At 37.8% G+C, this 19,673-nt stretch overlaps 2 protein-coding genes across 2 annotated transcripts; one reads left to right on the forward strand and one right to left on the reverse strand.

Moving 5' to 3' along the window:
• Window positions 1–2,071: 2,071 nt before the first annotated feature.
• On the forward strand, window positions 2,072–4,230 carry LOC121234022 (protein DMR6-LIKE OXYGENASE 2-like). Its single transcript, XM_041129820.1, has 5 exons — window positions 2,072–2,332; window positions 2,456–2,703; window positions 2,902–3,223; window positions 3,314–3,663; window positions 3,864–4,230. Exons 1-4 carry the CDS (start codon window positions 2,114–2,116, stop codon window positions 3,557–3,559), a joined length of 1,035 nt encoding a protein of 344 aa, XP_040985754.1. The 5' UTR covers window positions 2,072–2,113; the 3' UTR covers window positions 3,560–3,663; window positions 3,864–4,230.
• A 10,726-nt stretch (window positions 4,231–14,956) lies between these two features.
• LOC121236092 (metal tolerance protein 1-like) lies at window positions 14,957–19,184 on the reverse strand. The gene is made up of 2 exons (XM_041132586.1): window positions 19,089–19,184; window positions 14,957–16,386 (listed from the first exon to the last, which is right to left on the reverse strand). The coding sequence occupies exon 2, from the start codon at window positions 16,384–16,386 to the stop codon at window positions 15,136–15,138; it is 1,251 nt and encodes a 416-aa protein (XP_040988520.1). The 5' UTR covers window positions 19,089–19,184; the 3' UTR covers window positions 14,957–15,135.
• Between the last annotated feature and the right edge of the window lie 489 nt (window positions 19,185–19,673).

The raw sequence follows: 19,673 nt of genomic DNA on the forward strand, positions 1-19,673 counted from the left end.
AGTTTTAAAATAATGTTATATATAATTGTAGAATGTGTAAATATTGTACAATCACTTAAAAAAATTAAATTTATTATTAAAAAATTTATTTTTTTCATATAAATCTTATATTTATATATTTTTTAAAAATAATTATACAACACATACCCACCACCGACTAAAAACAGATATCATTTCTATCGTAGATATGATTACTTCAATGACATTACGTGGGGATGATGAAATACGTCGGTATGAGCATTGCGCGTTCCATACCTAATACGCCTGACATTCAAGACTGCTCAGCCTGGGCCCTTTCTTCAGGTTGCCGACATGATTGAGAACCGGCCACAAATTAAGGCGTCGGCGACGCAGACAGCTTGATCCAGGAAATGAATTCCGAGCATTCCCATTGGTTTACTATAAAATTTTTTATAATTTAATTAAAAAATATATTTTTAAAATTTTTTTTTTCTAAATTTTACTTATTTTTTAAAAATCTTCTACATCTCATTTTCTATCTATTCCCTTTTCTATTAAAATAATATTTCTCTATTCTTTCTTTATTACTTTTTTCTCTCACTTCTATTTACAAATTTAACTACATAATATTTTATCTTATATTTTAAACTATTACTTTAGTGAATATTTTAAATAAAAATTTAAATTATTTTTGATATTTTTAAAATTATTATTTTTGATATTTTCGTAATTATTTGAATTATTTTTAAAAATATTATTTAAAACTATAAAAAAATTTAGTATAAAAGAAAATATAGATGATTGAAAGAAGAATTAATTTAAATAAAATGAATAAAATATTGATAAAATTGATTTAAAGGATGAATAGTGATTTTCCAACTATTCATCCCCTAAATCATTTTTCTAAAATAGCGATTCGAATAGAACGAGATTTTTCACCAAATTATAGGAAAAAAAAGGTTACTGGTAACCAATGGGAATGCTCTTCCATTTTCAAACACGAAAATGATACTGAAAATAGTGGTTGTGCCGCTGGCACTATCTTTATAAAAATAATAATTCTCTAAACGGTACCTATTTCGTAAATAATATATTAATAATAATAATTATTATTATTAAAAAAATTAAAATTTTAAAATTTATTATTTTTTAAAGATAAATGTGCGACCGAAAATATTATATCTCTCCAAATATACACCAAGAAAATCTTTCGTGTAACAATGTGTATTTTAGTGCTAATGGCACGCTTAACAGGCAATAAATAAGTTCGGCATGATCAACACCAGAATATTATTGTATAATTTAAAACACAAGATTACGTGTTGAGAATTTCTTCTGCCAAACTTTTAAATATTAAAAAAATCGAACTTTTTTTTTTTTATATAAGATTTCGTGTTAAATTTTAATTTTGACTACCTAAATATAAGTTTTTTAAAACTTTCTAATAGATTTTGACTATTATAGATTTTTGGGTAGTTAAAGTGTGTAATTTTCTCTCATTTGGGTCACTTCTAATTAAAGAATAAAGAAAAAGAACTATAAAAGAAAAAAAAAAAATGGAGGATGGCCCCTGCCTCCTCCTACATGGATCCATCCCTGCTGCATACGGCGGTTGCGATACAACCATGCAGTACTCATACCATGAGGACAAAACATGGAGTGGGACTGTGGGAATGAAGATCCTCTTAGAGTCTTATTGTATGGTATGTGCGTAAGACGTAGTAAGTTAATACGGATGAAGCTGCTTCAACTTTAAAGGATGGCGTAGTGATCTTTAAGCAAGTCGTATAAATCGATATAGGATTTAAATCTATGCGTTCAAATATCTTTTATTTAAATTAATTATACGCTTGCAAAAGTAATCGAGACTTTATCCGATTAACGGCCGACGTGAATGAATAAAATGACCTTTCAACCAGGTTGATGTTTCTCAAAAAGAACAACTGATAAGAGTAGAATCCTAGTACGCGCCAACAGATCGATCTACAGTGGAATGAAGATGTTACGCCTTACTTCAAGGTCTTGATGTCATGGTCCTTACCTAGTGGCTATATTAATTCTGTATATATAGAGAGGGGAAACATCCTACGCTCTCCAACACGTACACCAACTGATCACAACCACAAAGTCTGAAGTTTTAGCTTCGCAAAACATGGCTGCCACTAAGCTCTTGCTGACCGACCTTGCTTTAACTGTGAACCATGTTCCTTCAAACTATGTCCGACCCATCTCCGACCGGCCAAATCTCTCTGACGTTCAGATTTCAGAGGGCTCCGTTCCTCTCATTGATCTCCAGGACTTAAACGGCCCCAATCACTCTGATATTATCGAACATATTGGCCAGGCATGCCAACATGACGGTTTCTTTCAGGTGCCCAGGCGATATATTTGCGTGCATGCTCCATTGTTTTGTCATTCAATTCATAAATACATGTCGTGATGTGTCATGCATAAACCTTGTTCTTACAATTTGTTACGTGTAACACATTCTCAGGTTAAAAACCATGGGATACCAGAGGCAATAATCAGTAATATCATGCGTATTGCAAGAGAGTTTTTCAGATTACCAGAGAGCGAGAGGTTGAAGAATTACTCAGACGACCCTTCCAAGACCACCAGACTTTCCACTAGTTTCAATGTCAAGACCGAAAAAGTTTCAAACTGGAGGGATTTCTTACGACTCCATTGCTTCCCCCTCGAGGATTATGTGCACGAATGGCCTTCAAACCCTCCATCCTTTAGGTGGGTGAAAGAGTTCCAGTTAATCATATCTGACTCGTACACTTTTTTATATTTAGAAAATTTCTTTCAATGGAAAAGGGGAGGTCCCTTTAGGGGTAGAAATGGCCTTGGAGGTAAAGCCCATCAGAGGAAGTGAAACTCCAACTCATTTTTATAAATATTAGGATTGCAAGTAATTTTAGTTGCTTTTTTCTACAGGGAGGATGTGGCTGAGTACTGTAGCAGTGTTAGAGGTTTGGTGCTGAGACTCCTCGGGGCCATATCCGAGAGCTTAGGCCTGAAAAGAGACTACGTCGAAAAGGTTCTGGGCAAGCAAGCTCAACATATGGCGTTGAATTACTATCCACCCTGTCCGCAGCCAGAGCTTACATATGGATTGCCCGGCCATACTGACCCCAATTTAATCACAATTCTTCTTCAAGATGATGTGCCTGGATTGCAGGTCTTAAGAAATGGCAAGTGGGTTGCCGTCAATCCTATTCCAAATACCTTCATTGTCAACATTGGGGATCAAATGCAGGTAAAATTACACTCCCTTTGTTCTCAACTGTTTGTTATCAGTTTTCCTTTTTACACGAGAAGTGTTCTAATAATATTACCATTGTATCAGGTTATTAGCAATGATCGACACAAGAGTGTGCTCCATCGAGCCGTTGTGAACAGCAGCAAGGAGAGAATATCCATTCCAACATTCTACTGTCCATCCCCAGATGCTGTAATAGGACCTGCTAAGGAGCTGATCAACGATGATCAGCCAGCAGTCTATAGAGACTTTACATATGGGGAGTACTATGAAAAATTTTGGAACAGAGGGCTTGCATCCGAATGCTGCTTAGACATGTTCAAAGCTGTATAGTGCTCTCAAGTCTCGAGCCATTATATTAATTATGATCAACCTACCTAGCTATGTACCTGTTCTGAAGATGTCTTGAACCATTTGACTTCTCTTCCTAGATTAAAGTCTTCTTTAAATTCAAAATTTATCTTAATTCATTTTATTTTATTACTATAATTTTTTTAAATTTTCATATAAAATATAATAAATAATTTAATTTTCTTAAATTTTAAAATAATAATAACATTTAAAATAATATTCTAATAATATTTTATTTAACTTATTTAAAATAATTTCAATCTATTTCTAAATTTAAATAAAGCAATCATGTACCATTCTGCTTACATCATACTACGTGCGTATTCATGTGCGTCATCTAGCATGATAGAGGTGGGTGTGTGCATGTGTCTGTGCTGTATATGCCCTGTCCACTATCAGGCCTGTCCTTGCCGACTTTGAAAGCAACGAGCAGTGACTGTTAGCTGAGCAGAGACAGACAGCTCGAACCAGAGGATCTCTGGCATGATAATTTGTAGGATCAGTGTGAAATCCCCTATTAATTTATTTAGTTTTATGACTTGGAATCCCAGCTACGTAAGCAGATGTATGTCGGCATTTCTGGGCTGCAAAATACTGTATTTATTTCTTCTTATGAAGGGTATTCTGTCGACCGAACCTTTTCAGCGAGTATATTATAAGATGAGTAATGCTACAGTCAACGTTGAATTGTACCGCTTTTTCCTTCCGTTTAAGGTGGCATCCCACGTGTTTTATTAATTAAAAAGAAAAAAATCGAAACACGTCTCCCACCCAACATTTCCCTCCCATTTTCCTCTTCAGAAGTCAAAAATCCCCAACAACGATACGCTTGCCTTCATTTCCTCTGACTCTTCCATCAGATCTTCACTGACATCCAGTTTTCACGGCAAGAGATCTATAAGAAGATAAAATTTAAATTCGTGAAATTCATAGCATCTGCATTTCTTAAGGTCGTGCTTCTCAATCCTTAATCTTATTTCATCCTTTGTCAAACAAAACTTCTGAGGCACCGCATACTGTAGTCGAAACTTTTTCTATCTTTGTGCAATTGAAATGATTGATTTGCTGAGATTTAAGTTGGTTTTCTAGGACTTTTTATACTTGTTTGGTTAATGAGAAACCACAAAAAGAATCGAAGTTTCTTTCTTTTTGTTTTTTCTGTGTTGCAAAATCAAATGAGATAACCAGTCTACATGTCTCACTTGCCTATTTGATTGTATGTAGCTTATTAGTTTTTGCTTGACCAGGAATTAGATGGCGGAACTTGTAAAACCACAAATTCTATGATTTCTTTACCGTTGTTTTCTTAGGCATCGAACATATGGTTGTGAAATCATTTGAATCTGTTTGCAATCTGTGTGTAAATTTCTAATTCCTAGAATTTCAAGTTGATTTCTTTTATGGTTTATATAAGAAGTTGTATCATGGGAGTTTATTGAGTGTTATGGATGACTATTTCATTTTGTCGTAGAGTTTCCTTTGTTGCAACTTGTAAGTGTTTATTCTGTTTCTTCTTCCATAGTCTGTTTTGCTTTGGTGACATATAATGGGTTGTGTTTGATCTATGGAAAGAGCAGTTTTTGTGAAAATTTGATTTTTATGGTAACATGTTTTTTCCATTTTCCTTTTTCAGATTTGGGAGAAATTTATATACCTAGGTCTTATGGTGATACTGGCAATCATTTACTGCTTTTTGGGTTTGCATCCTGTCTTCATTTTTTTTAATGTGTTCCCTTATATAGTTGAAAGCAATAGACCTTGCCAATATTTCATTTCTTTTCTTTTTGCGTCAGTGTGTCTTGGTGGAACATATTTTTCTCTTCTTGAAGCTTCTGACAGTAATTGATGCTCTATTTTCAAACTTCATTATGGTATTTTTTCTATATTTGCTTGTTCTTTCATATATAGTGCATCTCCCTTGTATTCAAACGTGTTGTATTATTGTAGGCAATTCGAAAGTTTTTGTTAAGTGCGTTGCCACTTTTAATATTTTTTATGCCCCCCTTAGGACACATGTTGATCAGGTATACACTACAGAGGCTCTTCATATTGGATCAAGTGCTCCTATAATGCAAGTAGTCTCGATGTGAAATATCATATTTAGTTTTTTCAGATTTTTTTTAGAATGATAATAATGACTTTTTGTTCATTTAGACGCAATGGAGAGGATTGCATCTCTCGAATCAGAATAATGATCCAAGAAATTACTCATAAATGATGCAGTTTTGGTAATTGGAAGACCACATGCTTTTGGAAGATAGCTGGTTGATTTTGTATATTTGCTTCTTTTCTGGTTGATTAATTAGGGGAGGGTCCAATGTTATATTTGCTCCATTTTTGGAGTTGCAAGATATTTTGTGATGAAGCTACAGTTTTTTGGGAGGGACCAATGGTATATTTGCTCCATTTTTCTGGTCCCCCCATATTTTGTAATGAAACTACATTTCTCTAGTTGATTAATGGAGGGGATACATTATGGTATATTTGCTCTGTTTGTTTGGACGCCCCCTTATTGGTGCATTGGGGTTACTTGTTATAACATCAAAAGATTGAAGAGTGAAGCAAACTGAGTTGTGGGTGATCTCCCATAGAAACTGAAACTATTAAGCAGCTGCCTATCCTCTTCTTGAATGTATTGAATCATAATAGATGGCTTGTTTTTTGCCTTTTATCTAAATGAACGTTGCACTTTGTTTATTTTTAGTTGACCAATGCGCTTTTTAATCTGGTAAACCTTTTTTTAGGTATTGATAGTGATACATTTCATAACAATTTAAGAGAAAATCACGCGTGAAATTTAATTTAAACTTGAAGAGAAGCTTCATCCTGCATGCTTTATCTCAAAACCTTGAGGGTTTTAGACGAGGGTAAAAGTTCCACACGAAGACCTGATTCAAGCAGCCATGATTCCAAAAATTAAATTTATTTTACATTCATAAAAAATATCTTTTAACTTTAACTTTACATTTGGGGAGTACTATGAAAAAATGAGTAAATACGGAATTCACATGAAAAAAGTAATTATTTAATAATAGATTCTATTTTTTTCAAAACGATTGCACAGCGTTTGCACAATCCATAGACTGTATGTAGCATTACTCTTTAAAAAAAATTAATGTTTTAATATAAATATTAGATTTTTCCTATTTTTATAAAGAAACATGAAACATATTATCTAGGTCTCGTTTGGATAATGAAAGTATTTTATCTCATATGATCTCATCACATTATTACAATTTTTTTAATTTTTATACAAAATATAATAAATAATTATATTTTTTAAATTCTAAAATAATAATAATAATAATAAAATAATTATATTTTATTTCAAATAATCTCAACTCAATTCAATACCACCTATACCCTAAGTTAAAAATCATGGGATACGGGAGGCAATGACTAGTAATTATATCATGCATATAGCAAGAGAGTTTTTCCGATTTCCTAGACCACCGTAATTTCCACTCGTTTCAATGTGAAGACCGAAAAAGTTTCAAGTTGCATGGTGGATTTGTTAGGACTACATTGCTACCCTTTAGGGAAATGTAGGAACGACCCTCAAATTCTCATAACTGTAGATGCGTGAAATTAGCGCACTTCAAGTTAGTCATATATGACTTATGCTGTTTTTTATATTTAAAAGTTCTCTATGATTAAAAGGACATGCTTGGATTCAAGGTTTTAAGAGATAATTGACCCTGAAGGTGAACTCCATGGGAGAAAGTACTCTAGATCAATTCCATCAACTAGTCTGGTTACAATCGACTAATAAGATTTGTTAGAATATGTTTTGTAAGCATCGGGTCCGAACCGCGCTGAGTACCTGTAAGGGAGAAGAATGTGGTGATCGAGTGTGTCCGTGACATCTCTGATATCAAAATCAGAAGGTCTTTTGCCCACTCCCTCTTATTTATGCTCATGTCCCTTGGGGGATCTTTGACTCCTCTGTCACCATCATGATCACCTTCTATTCCAGACAGCGTGGCGTCGCATTTAATGCAGCTGTTCATGTTAGTGACATGGACTCAACTTTGGTGTTGGCAATTTGACAGCACATTTAATGCGATTGATCATGTTAGGGGCATGATCCCGATCGAGCTTTCCCATATTAATGCATTGTTCTTGAGAGTAGACTATATGCTTCTCTCTTCCTGACTCGGTCTGGGTTTTCCCTTTCTATTCCCTAGCCCACAAGTTTCAGCAAAATGGACTGAGCTTGGTTCAACTAGGGACAAAAACCTTCTTCCAAAATTGTTTTTCTGTAGTGAGGATGTGGTTGAGTATTGTAACAGTATAGAGGTTACTCTCTATAATTGGTGCATACTTAGCCAATATATCTATCTCTACGTTGCTGTACTACTCAACCACATCCTCCCTGTCGAAAAAGTAACTTAAAATTACTTGTAATCATAATATTTATAAAATGAGATGGACTTTTAGGCTTCATCTATGGAGTTTATCTCCAATGCCATTTATCCCTCAAAGATTTTTAACATAGGCTTGTCCCCTTCAGCTGTTAATCTGTTTGTTAACTTCATGTTTTGTATACTTTTAGGCCAGGTTCCAGCAACTCAGATTTTTAAAACTAAGCTTACAAAAATGAAGAATAAAGAAGTTGGGAGAGAGCGGCATTGGGGCCAAAGAGTCTCTAATGCTAAAGTCAGTAGAATATTTTAGAAGTTTGTAAATAATGAGAGAGTCCAGAGAGATTTTTCATATATGAAAATTGCTTTTTATACCAGGACAGATCGTATATGCCCCCATGGAGTCAATGTCCTTGTTATTGTTCCTTTTGTCAGAGTCTTTTAAATGTGACGTGCCTCTGTGACAGGGTCATTAATCTGGCATGTTGCTCGAGTAGTGGTGTCATTCATACGGCTTGGTTCTCCGATTTGCCTTATTTTGCTCAGTTTTCAGTGATTCATCAATGTCACATTGTCAAAGGATTGAGGGTCCCCCTTGCTTCCCGCTCGTTCATGTGGGTAGGTACTCAAGGGTTGGATGTTGTTCAAGAGATCTCCAGGACGACAAGTCCCATCTCAATGGCTGGACATTGCGTCCAGGGGAGTCTACCTGCTGGCCTATCTGTTCTGGGCTAGGCCTTCTTTTATTATTCTTTTTGTTGCTCCTCATAGGCCCACTAAAAGGGGGGAAAATCCCTTATAGTTACCCCGCCAATTCTCATCGGACTCGTATGGTAGAAATTCATTTTAATCTTAAACTCGTCTTGATGGTCACCCTGATGACACGTGTTTCACTCCAAAGTCTGAGGTGGTTTCTTGTCACTTAGCAATCCTAGTAATGTTTCCCCTTTTGCCTTTGTTGGCACATCTTCCAATAACTATGTTTGTATTCTATAGCGTCCTTTCAGTTATGTCAGTATTGAGGGCGTCAAGCAACTCTTTGCCTTCACGTCGCTTGGTGGTGCGTATTCCTTGGGATTTGAAGTATTTCACACCCATTTCTTCTGCCACGGGGCGTGGGAGATTAACCGTTGTCTCTTTACTTTATAAGTTTGATTGGGCCGTTGTCTGGTCTTCTTTCTCTGTATTGTAATCTTCTCGTCCTTCCGTCTTCACCGCCTCTAATAGTTTCTCATACCTCTCCACAGCATGTGGGAGACTCTTGGCGTCTTCGTGGTAGTTGCTTCCACTATACGACCTAATTAGCTGCCTCATTACATCCCTTGTTGATTTTCTTCGTGGTAACCTCCAGCGTTACCGGCACATCATAATGATGGAGATCCCTGTCTGCCACTTCTACTAGAATATGATCTGATTAGGCTTCGGTTTTCTTGTGCATGCATGACTTTCTGTTGTATCTAGTTGACTTAAATTGTATGTCATTGTAAGCTTGCGACTTTATGTGGTAACTTATCCTTTCACATTGTAATTTGTTCATTGCAAGCTTGCAACTTCATGTTATAACTTGTCGCTTCACATTGCAAACTATCTATTGTAAACTTTCATGTTGTAACTTGTCGCTTCACTTTGTAACTTGTCTATTGTAAGCTTGCGGCTTCATGTTGTCAGTAACATTATCATTTTTGCTTTTTGTTCATCTTCTGTGGCCATTCTCTTTCGCGGTCTCTCCTTTCTTCTCTCTCTCTCTCTCTCTCTCTCTCTATCTTTAACGATCGGCCTAGGGTTTGATGCAGAGGATTATGGGGTCCACTTCAGACGGGAGGATTGCCGTCGTCCAGAGATTTACGATTCACCCCACCAACTCCAAACCCATCCCCGACGACCCCAACGACCAACGGCTTCCCGCTTATATTGTCATTGCTTGCCTTCATTAGTCGGTTATCGTTTTGGTGCCTTTAGCGATATCATTAGCGAGACCAATGTCTTTCCACTTTTTCTTTGAGATAATTTCTTTCTTTTTTGTCGTTGATCTATTGGATGCGCTTTACCCCGCCAAGTTCTTTAGTTCTTCCATTTTGTGTTGTCGTGTTTTATTTTGATATGCAACTGAAAAAAAAAGTTTCATCAGCATATGTCCGCCCTCGTCTATTGCTACTAGCTTGGAGGGATGGAAATGACCCTAAGAGTTAAGCTGCGTTAAGGAGACTTCGGTTGCCTCCTCGGGGAGGGGGGAGGGTCGGGAAGCGTTTTGTTAACCCGCGCTATCTCCCTCCGAGTAGCACTGTGGTCGTGGATTTGAATTAAATAATTTGGATTGCTTTTTACTGCAATGGAGCCCAAGGTAAGTATTCCGTATTCGGGTGTCCAGGAGGCCGGACTCGCCCTCCGTCGCTAGAGGAGAAGGCGGCCTCTAGCTCGACCCGTTCCTTTTGTCCCCACAGGAGGTAGGTTGTTCGGGCAGTTTAGGACTAGACCTGCTCCCACACATTAACATTGCGTATTTAATTCTTGACCAAAAAATAAGTAGGCTATCATAAATTTATCCTTAACTTTGTAGGAGTTAGACTTCGTAAACCTAGGCCCTTTGGCATATGACGCGATGTGCTTGCAGCTTTTTACCATGTTGTTGATGTCTACTTACCTTGGTGCAGCATTCAGATGGTGAAAGACCCGGCCAGCACTCTATCGAGGAGAGGTCAGGATGCCTCAGGCCAACCTGCCTTTTTAACTCCCTAGGGAGGTAATTCGGATAGAGATGTGGCTATTCCGCTCATTCGCCTCGATGGTGGTCAGAGTAAGTTTCTGGGCAACCATCGCTCTCCACACAAGAGGGACAAGGTGGCATCTAGCTCAACGTGTCCCTTTCATCCCCGTAGGAGGTAGGTTGTTCGGACAGTTTGTAACTAGGCCTGCTCCTGCCATTGGCATCGTTGGGAAGGGTAAGTTTGGGTCAGGCTAGTGCTGAGCCCACACTTCGTCATAGTGGAGGTCAGGATAAGTTATTCGGGTAGCCGAAGACTGATCCCGCTCTCTGTCACAGGGAGACAAGTTGGCTTCTGGCTTGACCCGTCTCCTTAGTTTGCTGGGAGGTAGATTGTTCAAACAGTCTGTAACTGGACCCGCTCCCAGCTGTTGACACTTACAAGGAAGGTAAGTTTTCGTCTTCGAGTAGCTGAGGACTACTCGCACTCCATTGGGAAAGGGTTGGGATGCCTCAAACCATACTGCCCATTTGCCCCTCTATGAGGTAATTCGAACAGCAATGTGGTTGGTCTGCTCTTTTGCCGCGATGGGGTCGGGGTAAGTTTTCGGGTAGCCTCGGGGCTGGACCCACTCTCCGTCGCCAGAAGGACAAGGTGGCCTTTGGCTCAGCCCATTCTTTTGGTCCCTGTGGGAGGTAAGTTGTTCAAGCAGTCTGCTACTAGACTCGATCCTGCCTGTTGACACCATAGAGAAGGATAAATTTTGGGTGAGGCTGGCACTGAACCCACTTTTCGTTGTAGCAGATGTTGAGGTAAGTTATTCTGATAATCATAAGGCTAGTCACGCTCTCTACAACGGGGAGACAAGGTGGCCTCTGGCTCAACCCGTCTCCTTTGTCCATGGGGAGGTAAGTTGTTCAGACAGTCTGCTACTAAACCTGCTCCAAGCGAATACATCCTGGTGTTCGGCGAGGAGTTGATGCATGGCACTAAGCGTCATCTCACTACCGATCCTTGTAGTGGTTTCTGGTCTATTCGAGTTTAAGGGAACGAACTCTAACGGCTCGATTGGTTCCACCTTTTTGAGTCTCTGCTCATCTCGAATTTTGCCTTCTGTTGGGCACAGACTGGCAACGGTGGTAAGGTGCAGTCATCCATCGTAGGGCATATTGCGTTCACCCTACTACTCTTAGGCACCCCTTCCTGTGTATGTTCTCGTCTCTCTTCCGTGGCATCTCCTCCTCCAATACGAGACCCCGCTGCCCCGCCCCCGTTCGCCCTGCCTCCGCATGGGGGCGGGCAACCCCGCTCAACCCATGTGGGGGCGGGGCCCCCCGCCCCACATGTAGAGCCCCTAGCGGGGGTGGGTGGCGGGGAGGGCCCAACCCCGCCCTGCCCCCGCCTACATTTATATATATATATATTATATTTATATATATAAACATAAATATATATTTTTTATATTTTACAAATTGTATATATATAAAAAATAAATATAATATATATATAAATATATATTACAATTTGTTAGACTTGTTCATAAAATATGCATTGAAAAATTTAAAAACTACAAAATTTAAAAGCTAATACGCTATAATTTACACAAAATATATACTAAAAAATTTAAAAATTACATAGTTTTTAAATTATAGTCATATTTATAAAATTTAAATTTATAATTTGGGTCTAAAAATGTATTTTTAATTACTTTTCCACTTAAAAATAATTTTTAAATCAAGTAAAATGTAATTTTTTTTAAGTAGATAGAGGCGGGGCGGATTGGGAATCCACCCCGCACCCCGCCCCTGTATCCCTGGGGCAGGGTGCGGGGAAGGGGTGGCCTTGCCCCGTAGGAGGCGGGTAGCACCCCTACTTTGCTTCCTTGTTTGTGAGCTTCTATGTTCATCAACACTATTGTTCTTTGAAGACCCGAGCTGTCTAGAATGGGTTGTCGCAAGCATACGAAGTACATGCAAGATCTACAAGGATTCCACAGATGGCACCATTGTTAATGTCGTATTTCGTACGCCTTTGGGTCAGGTTATAGTAACTCAGGTCTTCAAAACTAGGCTTACGAAAACAAAAAAGAAAGAAGCTGATGAGTCTCTGATGCTAAAGTCAGTAGAGTATTTTGGAAGTTGTAAATGATGAAAGAGTCTAGAGAGTTTTTTCATACCTAAAAATTGCTATTTATACTGGAAGTTTGGGGGACAGATCATGCTTGTCCCTATGGAGCCCATGTCCCTTTTATTGTTCTTTTTGTCATAGTCCTTTAAATGCGGCATTCCTTTGCAACATGGTTCCATTAATATGGCATGTTGCTCGAGTAGTAGTGCCATTAATTTGCCATGATTCCCCGATTTGCCTTACTTTACTAGTATCTTTGGTGGTTCGTCTATGTCCCCTTTAAGAGGATGAGGGTCCCCCCTTGCTTCCCTCTCGTTCATGTGGGTAGGTACTCAAGAGCTGGACACTATTCGAGAGATCTTAGGACGGCGAGTCCTATCGACCCATGGGTTGTGCCTTCTTTTCTTATTCTCTTAGTTACTCCCCACATGCCAACTAAATGGGGGGAAAACCCCTTACACTGTTCTTCTTGACAAACCTTTTAAAGTTTTAAACTGGACATTGACTTTACTAATAGAAAATTTCTAAACATAAACAACTATATGAATCAGATCATATGATTAACAAAAACTTGTTCACCCTCCTAAAAGATGACTTAGAGGGTTTGAAGGTCATTCGTCCACAATGTCCTCAAAAGGATACTATATATGGATGTTGGGTTTGGTGAGCCTAATTTCTTTTTGCAACGGTCGGATTTAATGATCTGATCTGATAAGGATTTCGTTACGATTTTTGGTGTATTTTCAATGAGGTTTGAGCCATAGAGTGCAGGTTTGACCCACTTTGAAGGAAACAAACCCAAGCCTCATGAGGGTTTAGGGGTAACACTCCCGAGAAAAATTTTTAACCTTGTTTGTGACTCAAGAATTGCCAAATAGAATGTTCGCTTCATGTTCGCGTGGCAAGTCGCCCGAGCAAAGTTCAGGTAGAGAGTTTGCTCGAGGCTTACTTGAGCAAATAACCCAGTAATTGCATGTGAAATTATAATTTATGCCATACAACTCTACAAATATGCACTTAACGAATAATGTGGCTATTCTGGAGCTGTGTATTTTCATCCAAAAGTATATTTTTTCATTTCTCAAGATAATAAAATCTTTAGCAACTCCGTAGATATAGACACGTTGTCGAATCACGTAAATCTTTATATTGTGTGATTAATTTCTTGTTACTTTATTTTTGTCATCATAGTTTACAAAATTTTTCGGTCTTGACATTGAAACTAGTGGAATGTCTTATAGTGGTCTTGACATGAGAATGTGCTGTGCTCGTAACATATGAATGGTTAATTCAATCATGCATGATACATCGTGTCATATATAGAGTGCACGATAAATTAATAAAAGAGTATCCGTCCATGAAAGAAGCCATGATGCATGTTGATCACATGCCTGCCCAATCTGACTCCTACGGTTGTTGTGCCCTCACAGTAATGTACGTGGGTATATGATCATCACCGTACGCAGAAGGGATGCATCCATGGAGGAAAAGGTCGGGGGATCCTTGTCCACGATTTTTTTAATTGTTTTTTTTTTCTTTGTTCTCTTTAATAAAAAAATATGTATATATTTGTGAGAGGTCGTGTCGCTTATTATTGTGCGTTTCAATCAAGTCTGCAACGGGAAGAAAGTGGGGTGGGGTTGGGCGGGCTCTGAATGTCAGGTGCGTTAGGTTACGAGCCATTTTCATGCCGACGTATTGGCACTTAGCACCGAATAGGCATGTGAAATATGCGCATTCGCATGAGGTTATGAGAATGACATCACCCTCCCTACGTAATGTCATTCTTGAGCAACATTTCGTGATAGTTGCCAAGACTGCTTGAGGAAAAGTCCGAGAGCTTAGGCCTGCAAAGATAACACTGCTAATAGAACTTGTTTTATACTTTGTTGCTAGTGGATATAGGAAGGGATGATGGAGCACAGCCAATATCTGAATCACCATCGAGAAACAATACTGACATTGATGACAAAACTAATCGCCTGAAACAAAGATCCATTGTGAAAGCAGGCATCCATTGCATCACTAATACCTAGCTCCTCACAAAGAACAAAACACCCACACAGACTCATTAAGTCCTAAGTAATATAGACCGTCCATCACTATCCGCTCTAAATTTTAACAAAAACCAATTGTGGCAACTGATTACGGAGGTGAATTCAGAGAGGTGAGAGCTTCAAGAAAGGTTGTTGCATGGAGAAGTAGTACACTAGATAAGAATTTTCCTGTTTAGAATGCATGCATACCAGAAAGTGCCAGCTTAGAGATATAGTGGACATGATCATGCTTATTGAAAAACATGAAAGAAACACACAAACGCACCCAATTGCGACATCCAACATATCAGCAGTTACTCTCTCTGGATCTACTGGCGCTCTACCTGAATTGTCACATGACTGATATTGTACTCTCTTTTGATGTAGTCTATGACCTTGTTCAGAACCATGTCAGCATCAGCCTCGGACTTAATTATAACATGACAGGCCAATAAGACTTTACCTACTGTTATGGCCCAAATGTGCAACTCATGGACAGCAACTACCTCCTGCATCTCACAGAGACCTTTCTCAAGCTTTGTGGCATCAATTTCCCTAGGTGTGCTCTCCATCAAAACCTCCAGAATGTTCCTCAGCATCCTTATTGTTGTCCCCAGCACAATTGCAGAAAATACAAGGGTACATATCAGATCAATAATCTTCCATTGAGGCTTATACCATATAATTGCCCCACCGATCATAACCCCAACACTTTGAATAGAATCCCCAAGTACATGAAGATACGCCCCCTGTACATTAATGTTCCGTTGCTTTCTCTGTTTAGCTCCATACTTTGACTTCCTTTCACCTTCACTGCTTGTCTTCAGCAGAGGCTTGGTTTGATCTTCTTCGTAAGCATGATGGTGCTCATCATCATGTTTGTAGTGCCTCTCATGATGATGATGTGTGGTAATGGTTATCCCATGGCTATGCATTTCATCATGACCCCCATGAGTATGAGCATGATCACCATGGCCATGATCATGTCTACCATGTCCATGATCATGGTCATGGCCATGACCATGGTCATGATCATGTCCCAACAAGAGAGCCATGGCAATATTAACCACTAAACCAAATGCAGCAACAACAAACATAAGAAAGCCCTGAACCTCACCAGTACCATTCATAATTCTAGCAATGGCTTCATAAACAAGGATCCCAGTAAGAAGCCATATCATCTGGATGGAAATAAGAGCACCTAAGATTTCAATTCGGAAGAAACCGTATGATTGGCGTGGATTTGCTTCCCATCCTGATGCCCAGAGTGAAAATAGCGAAATTGCAAATGCAGCAACATCAGACAACAGATGAGCTGCATCGGTCAAAATTGCAAGACTGTTGGCTTTAATACCTCCCACAACTTCAACACTCATGAAGATGACACAGAGTATAACAGCAACCAAAAGTTTCCGCATGGATGCTGACCGTTCTTTGGCATCTTCAGAACTGGTTTTAGGATCTGAAAATCCACATGCTGCTTCCCCACAATTTTTACTCCCAGCTAGACTTGGTCCCACAGCTGGCGCATTTCCACACACCTCAATTATATGGCCATGTTCAGAATTTTGCACTTCCATCTGAAAATTAAGGAACAATGAAAAACATGAATGATTATAACAACAGAATGACATCATAACTTATTGCATCATTGGTTCACAAAATACAGAATGCTCAGGATACTATCTCAAAATAAAGTTTATGCACAATGATAGGAATCCAAGACAGTCAAGACAAGTAACTCAATGAATAGAATATGGAGACCAACAAAGAGGAAATGAAGTTCATAAATATGCATTTGACCTTCTTACAAGAGCCTAAGAATGCGCTCTTGACAATAAAAGATAAGAAATCACTGTGCAACGTCATAAAAAGACCATATATTTGCACAAACTCCACCAATAAATTTCTAAGCCCAAGATTTCCTACATTTTCCTTATCTGCTGATGGTTTATGGATGAATTAAGCACAACCTACAAACCAAAAAAGTACTTCATTCCCAAATTTGTGTACTTGATCCTCAACATTGCAATGCAGCAACAACAAATACTTTCCCACGCTAAACCCCAAAATTATATCTCTAGTCCATAAAGCATTTACCTATTCACCAGGTATGTGAATTCCTAAGAAGCTGCCGACTAAAAATTTGCTAAAAAGATTTTTGTGCAACTCATTATATTCATATTTCAATTATAAGTTCCTAAATGAAACTACTTTATTCTTATACAGAACATTTTACTTATTTATAATTCTATTATTAAAAATTTACTCTATTCCTAATCACACGAGCAGTCACTACCAAACTGGGAGACATTCCAGTTTTTATATTTAGTCATCTAAAGGCCTCTATGTTAATTCTAAGAGACAAAGAATAAATAGAAATGGCAACAGGTAGGAACCATAAATCCCAACATTAAATCATATTGGAGGAAGTATGGTGTTCTCCCTTTTTTCCACATCATTTCACCAAATCTGGCACACACGCTAGGTAGGGTGATACTTCATACTGTTGCCAAAGATCACTGCTAGTATGCTTCAACAACATTAACAAATGTAAAAAATAAGGATAGAAAGATCTTCAAATTTATTGTAGGACAATAAAATCACACAACAAATATCTCATCCCGTTTCAACCTATCCAAAGAAAAATCAATCCAGATAACCATTCTCTTTGCTTCCTTCAAAGACTCGGCGATTAAACTTTCTAGTATTCTAAGTTCCTGCCACCACACATAGAAAAAACAACCAAAGCAGGTGGGACCTGAACTTTCAACTCTATTATTGTAGGTTCTGTTTGTTAAAGGCGCATAATTTTGCTGCAGTCAATCACATAGCTTCCAGAAAATGTATCACTCATCAAAAAACAAACAGAAGAAAGTATACGTGTAACTTCCGATATCCCATTCTTATTTTGGATAAATCAGCAAGTCTTACAGACAAACAAAGTTTTTAACCCTCTGTTGCTTCCTATATTTCATCCATCATCCTTTAAACGTTTTATGCCAGCTCCACATTGAACATTTCTGTCTGCACTTCCATTGTAACCACCAAGTCCTAGAAGATGCCAATGATTATTTCTGCATACCATTGTAACCATCATTGAAACCAAAGTGCTTTTTCCCACCAAGTGCTATTTTGAAACCATTGTAACCACCAAGCCCTTGAGGGGAAAAAGCACTTTGGCTTCAAAATAGCAAAATGGAAACATAGTCTACGGAAAATACACATTAGAGAAGATGCCAATGATTAATTCTGCACAATGCTATATCTACCACTACCTTCTGCTATTGCCAAGGTATGGTAAACGGTTTCAAATGACTACACTAATTTTTTTTTGAGCCAACAATGAGGAAGATAACCCAACAAACCAACTCAAACACATTGTCTCATTCACACTGGAAACTTCGGATCTCCATTGAGACTAAAATAGGCCATCACTGTTCCGTGCTTCTGTACATTATTCTGATTGGCAGAAGATCTAAAAACATCCACAATTCTTAAGTAACTGTAAATCCATTGCATAGCCCAAGGCCAGAGAATCAATGATCGCTAGTTATTTTTTGAAGTACTAGAATAAACTCTCAGAACCGAACTTGTGACTCATGAAACATGATTCAATTGAAGATTGGCTATGTTTGGATGTTTAACTGAGTTGAGTTGAGTTGAAATACTAAAATATTGTTAAAATATTATTTTTTAATATTATTATTATTTTGAGATTCGAAAAAGTTAAATTGTTTATTATATTTTAGGTTGAGATTTAAAAAAGTTATAACGATGAGTTTAGATAAGTTTAGACTTTTTTAAACATTTCTAAGCCAATTGAGAATTAACTTTCACACATAATTTAATGATTTAAACCCAAAAAAACAGCCACGATCCTATGTAGACGAGCATTTTGGATCAAAGGAATAAAATTAATATGGGTCAGTCGTATCAACAGCAGAAACAAAAACTAACTAGTAATAACGAAATCCAATCATCCATAAAGAACACAATAACGAACTCCGTCAGCAATGCTCATAAGAATCCGAGAACCATAAGCACAAGGCCATGTCACGTTAAACAGGCATAAAAAAGGTAATCAAATCCCAAACAAAACAAAGAAACACGCTTTCTTCCACCAATGAGTTTGAAGGGGTTTAAAACGAATAAAAAACAATACATAAAACATACTTCCTCGTGAATAATGATCTGGAAGTCAAAGGGGCAATAAATTTGAATGCTCTTAAAACAAATAGAAAAATAATCGACCAAGAGAGAGAGAGAGTGATATATATACCTTGAACCTTCAATTTGACGCGAAAGGTTCGTTCAGTCAATCGGAAATTAAAAAAATAAATATAAAAGCAGGCAGCGAAGATGAGCTTTTAGGTATAAATGAAGGGAATGGATGGCGAGTCTCAGAATCTCAGATCCTGTGTTTCAGTCCTGGGATCAGGGCAGGGTGGTTATATATTCTATCTTCGCACAAGAAAATGAAACACTAGTACGTACTATCTTAGTACTAGAAAGTAAAGGGATTTTTAACGAGCTCTGAAGAAGAGCTATTTTTAATAGGAAAAAAAAAATTATTGCAATTTACTGTATATTACGGCCGCAGCACAGGGTGTGCTGTGTTTAAAAAAAAAACAATTACATATGGAGAGTGTGCGGAGAGTATAGCCGCACTCTTTTTAATATTAATGGCCATAAAAACAGAAAACATCAACTAAAATCATCTGTTTCGACAGCTGATACGAATTTGTTTGCTTGTAAATGAATGTTTATTATTGACTTGAAAGAAAAAATAAGAAAGGACAAAGTGAATGCCAATGGAGGACATTGCATTTTTACAAATTTATCATTTTTCGTCCGCATCTTTATT

The sequence above is a fragment of the Juglans microcarpa x Juglans regia genome, chromosome 6D, assembly GCF_004785595.1.
Source record: "Juglans microcarpa x Juglans regia isolate MS1-56 chromosome 6D, Jm3101_v1.0, whole genome shotgun sequence".
Classification (NCBI taxonomy): domain Eukaryota; kingdom Viridiplantae; phylum Streptophyta; class Magnoliopsida; order Fagales; family Juglandaceae; genus Juglans; species Juglans microcarpa x Juglans regia.

Excerpts from the sequence above, each read along its gene's own strand:
- LOC121234022 (XM_041129820.1), top strand. The coding sequence starts at position 2,114 with ATGGCTGCCACTAAGCTCTTGCTGACCGACCTTGCTTTAACTGTGAAC. Across the intron at positions 2,333-2,455 it reads AACATGACGGTTTCTTTCAG|GTTAAAAACCATGGGATACC; the intron begins GTGCCCAGGCGA and ends ACACATTCTCAG. Across the intron at positions 2,704-2,901 it reads TCAAACCCTCCATCCTTTAG|GGAGGATGTGGCTGAGTACT; the intron begins GTGGGTGAAAGA and ends TTTTTTCTACAG.
- LOC121236092 (XM_041132586.1), bottom strand. The coding sequence starts at position 16,386 with ATGGAAGTGCAAAATTCTGAACATGGCCATATAATTGAGGTGTGTGGA.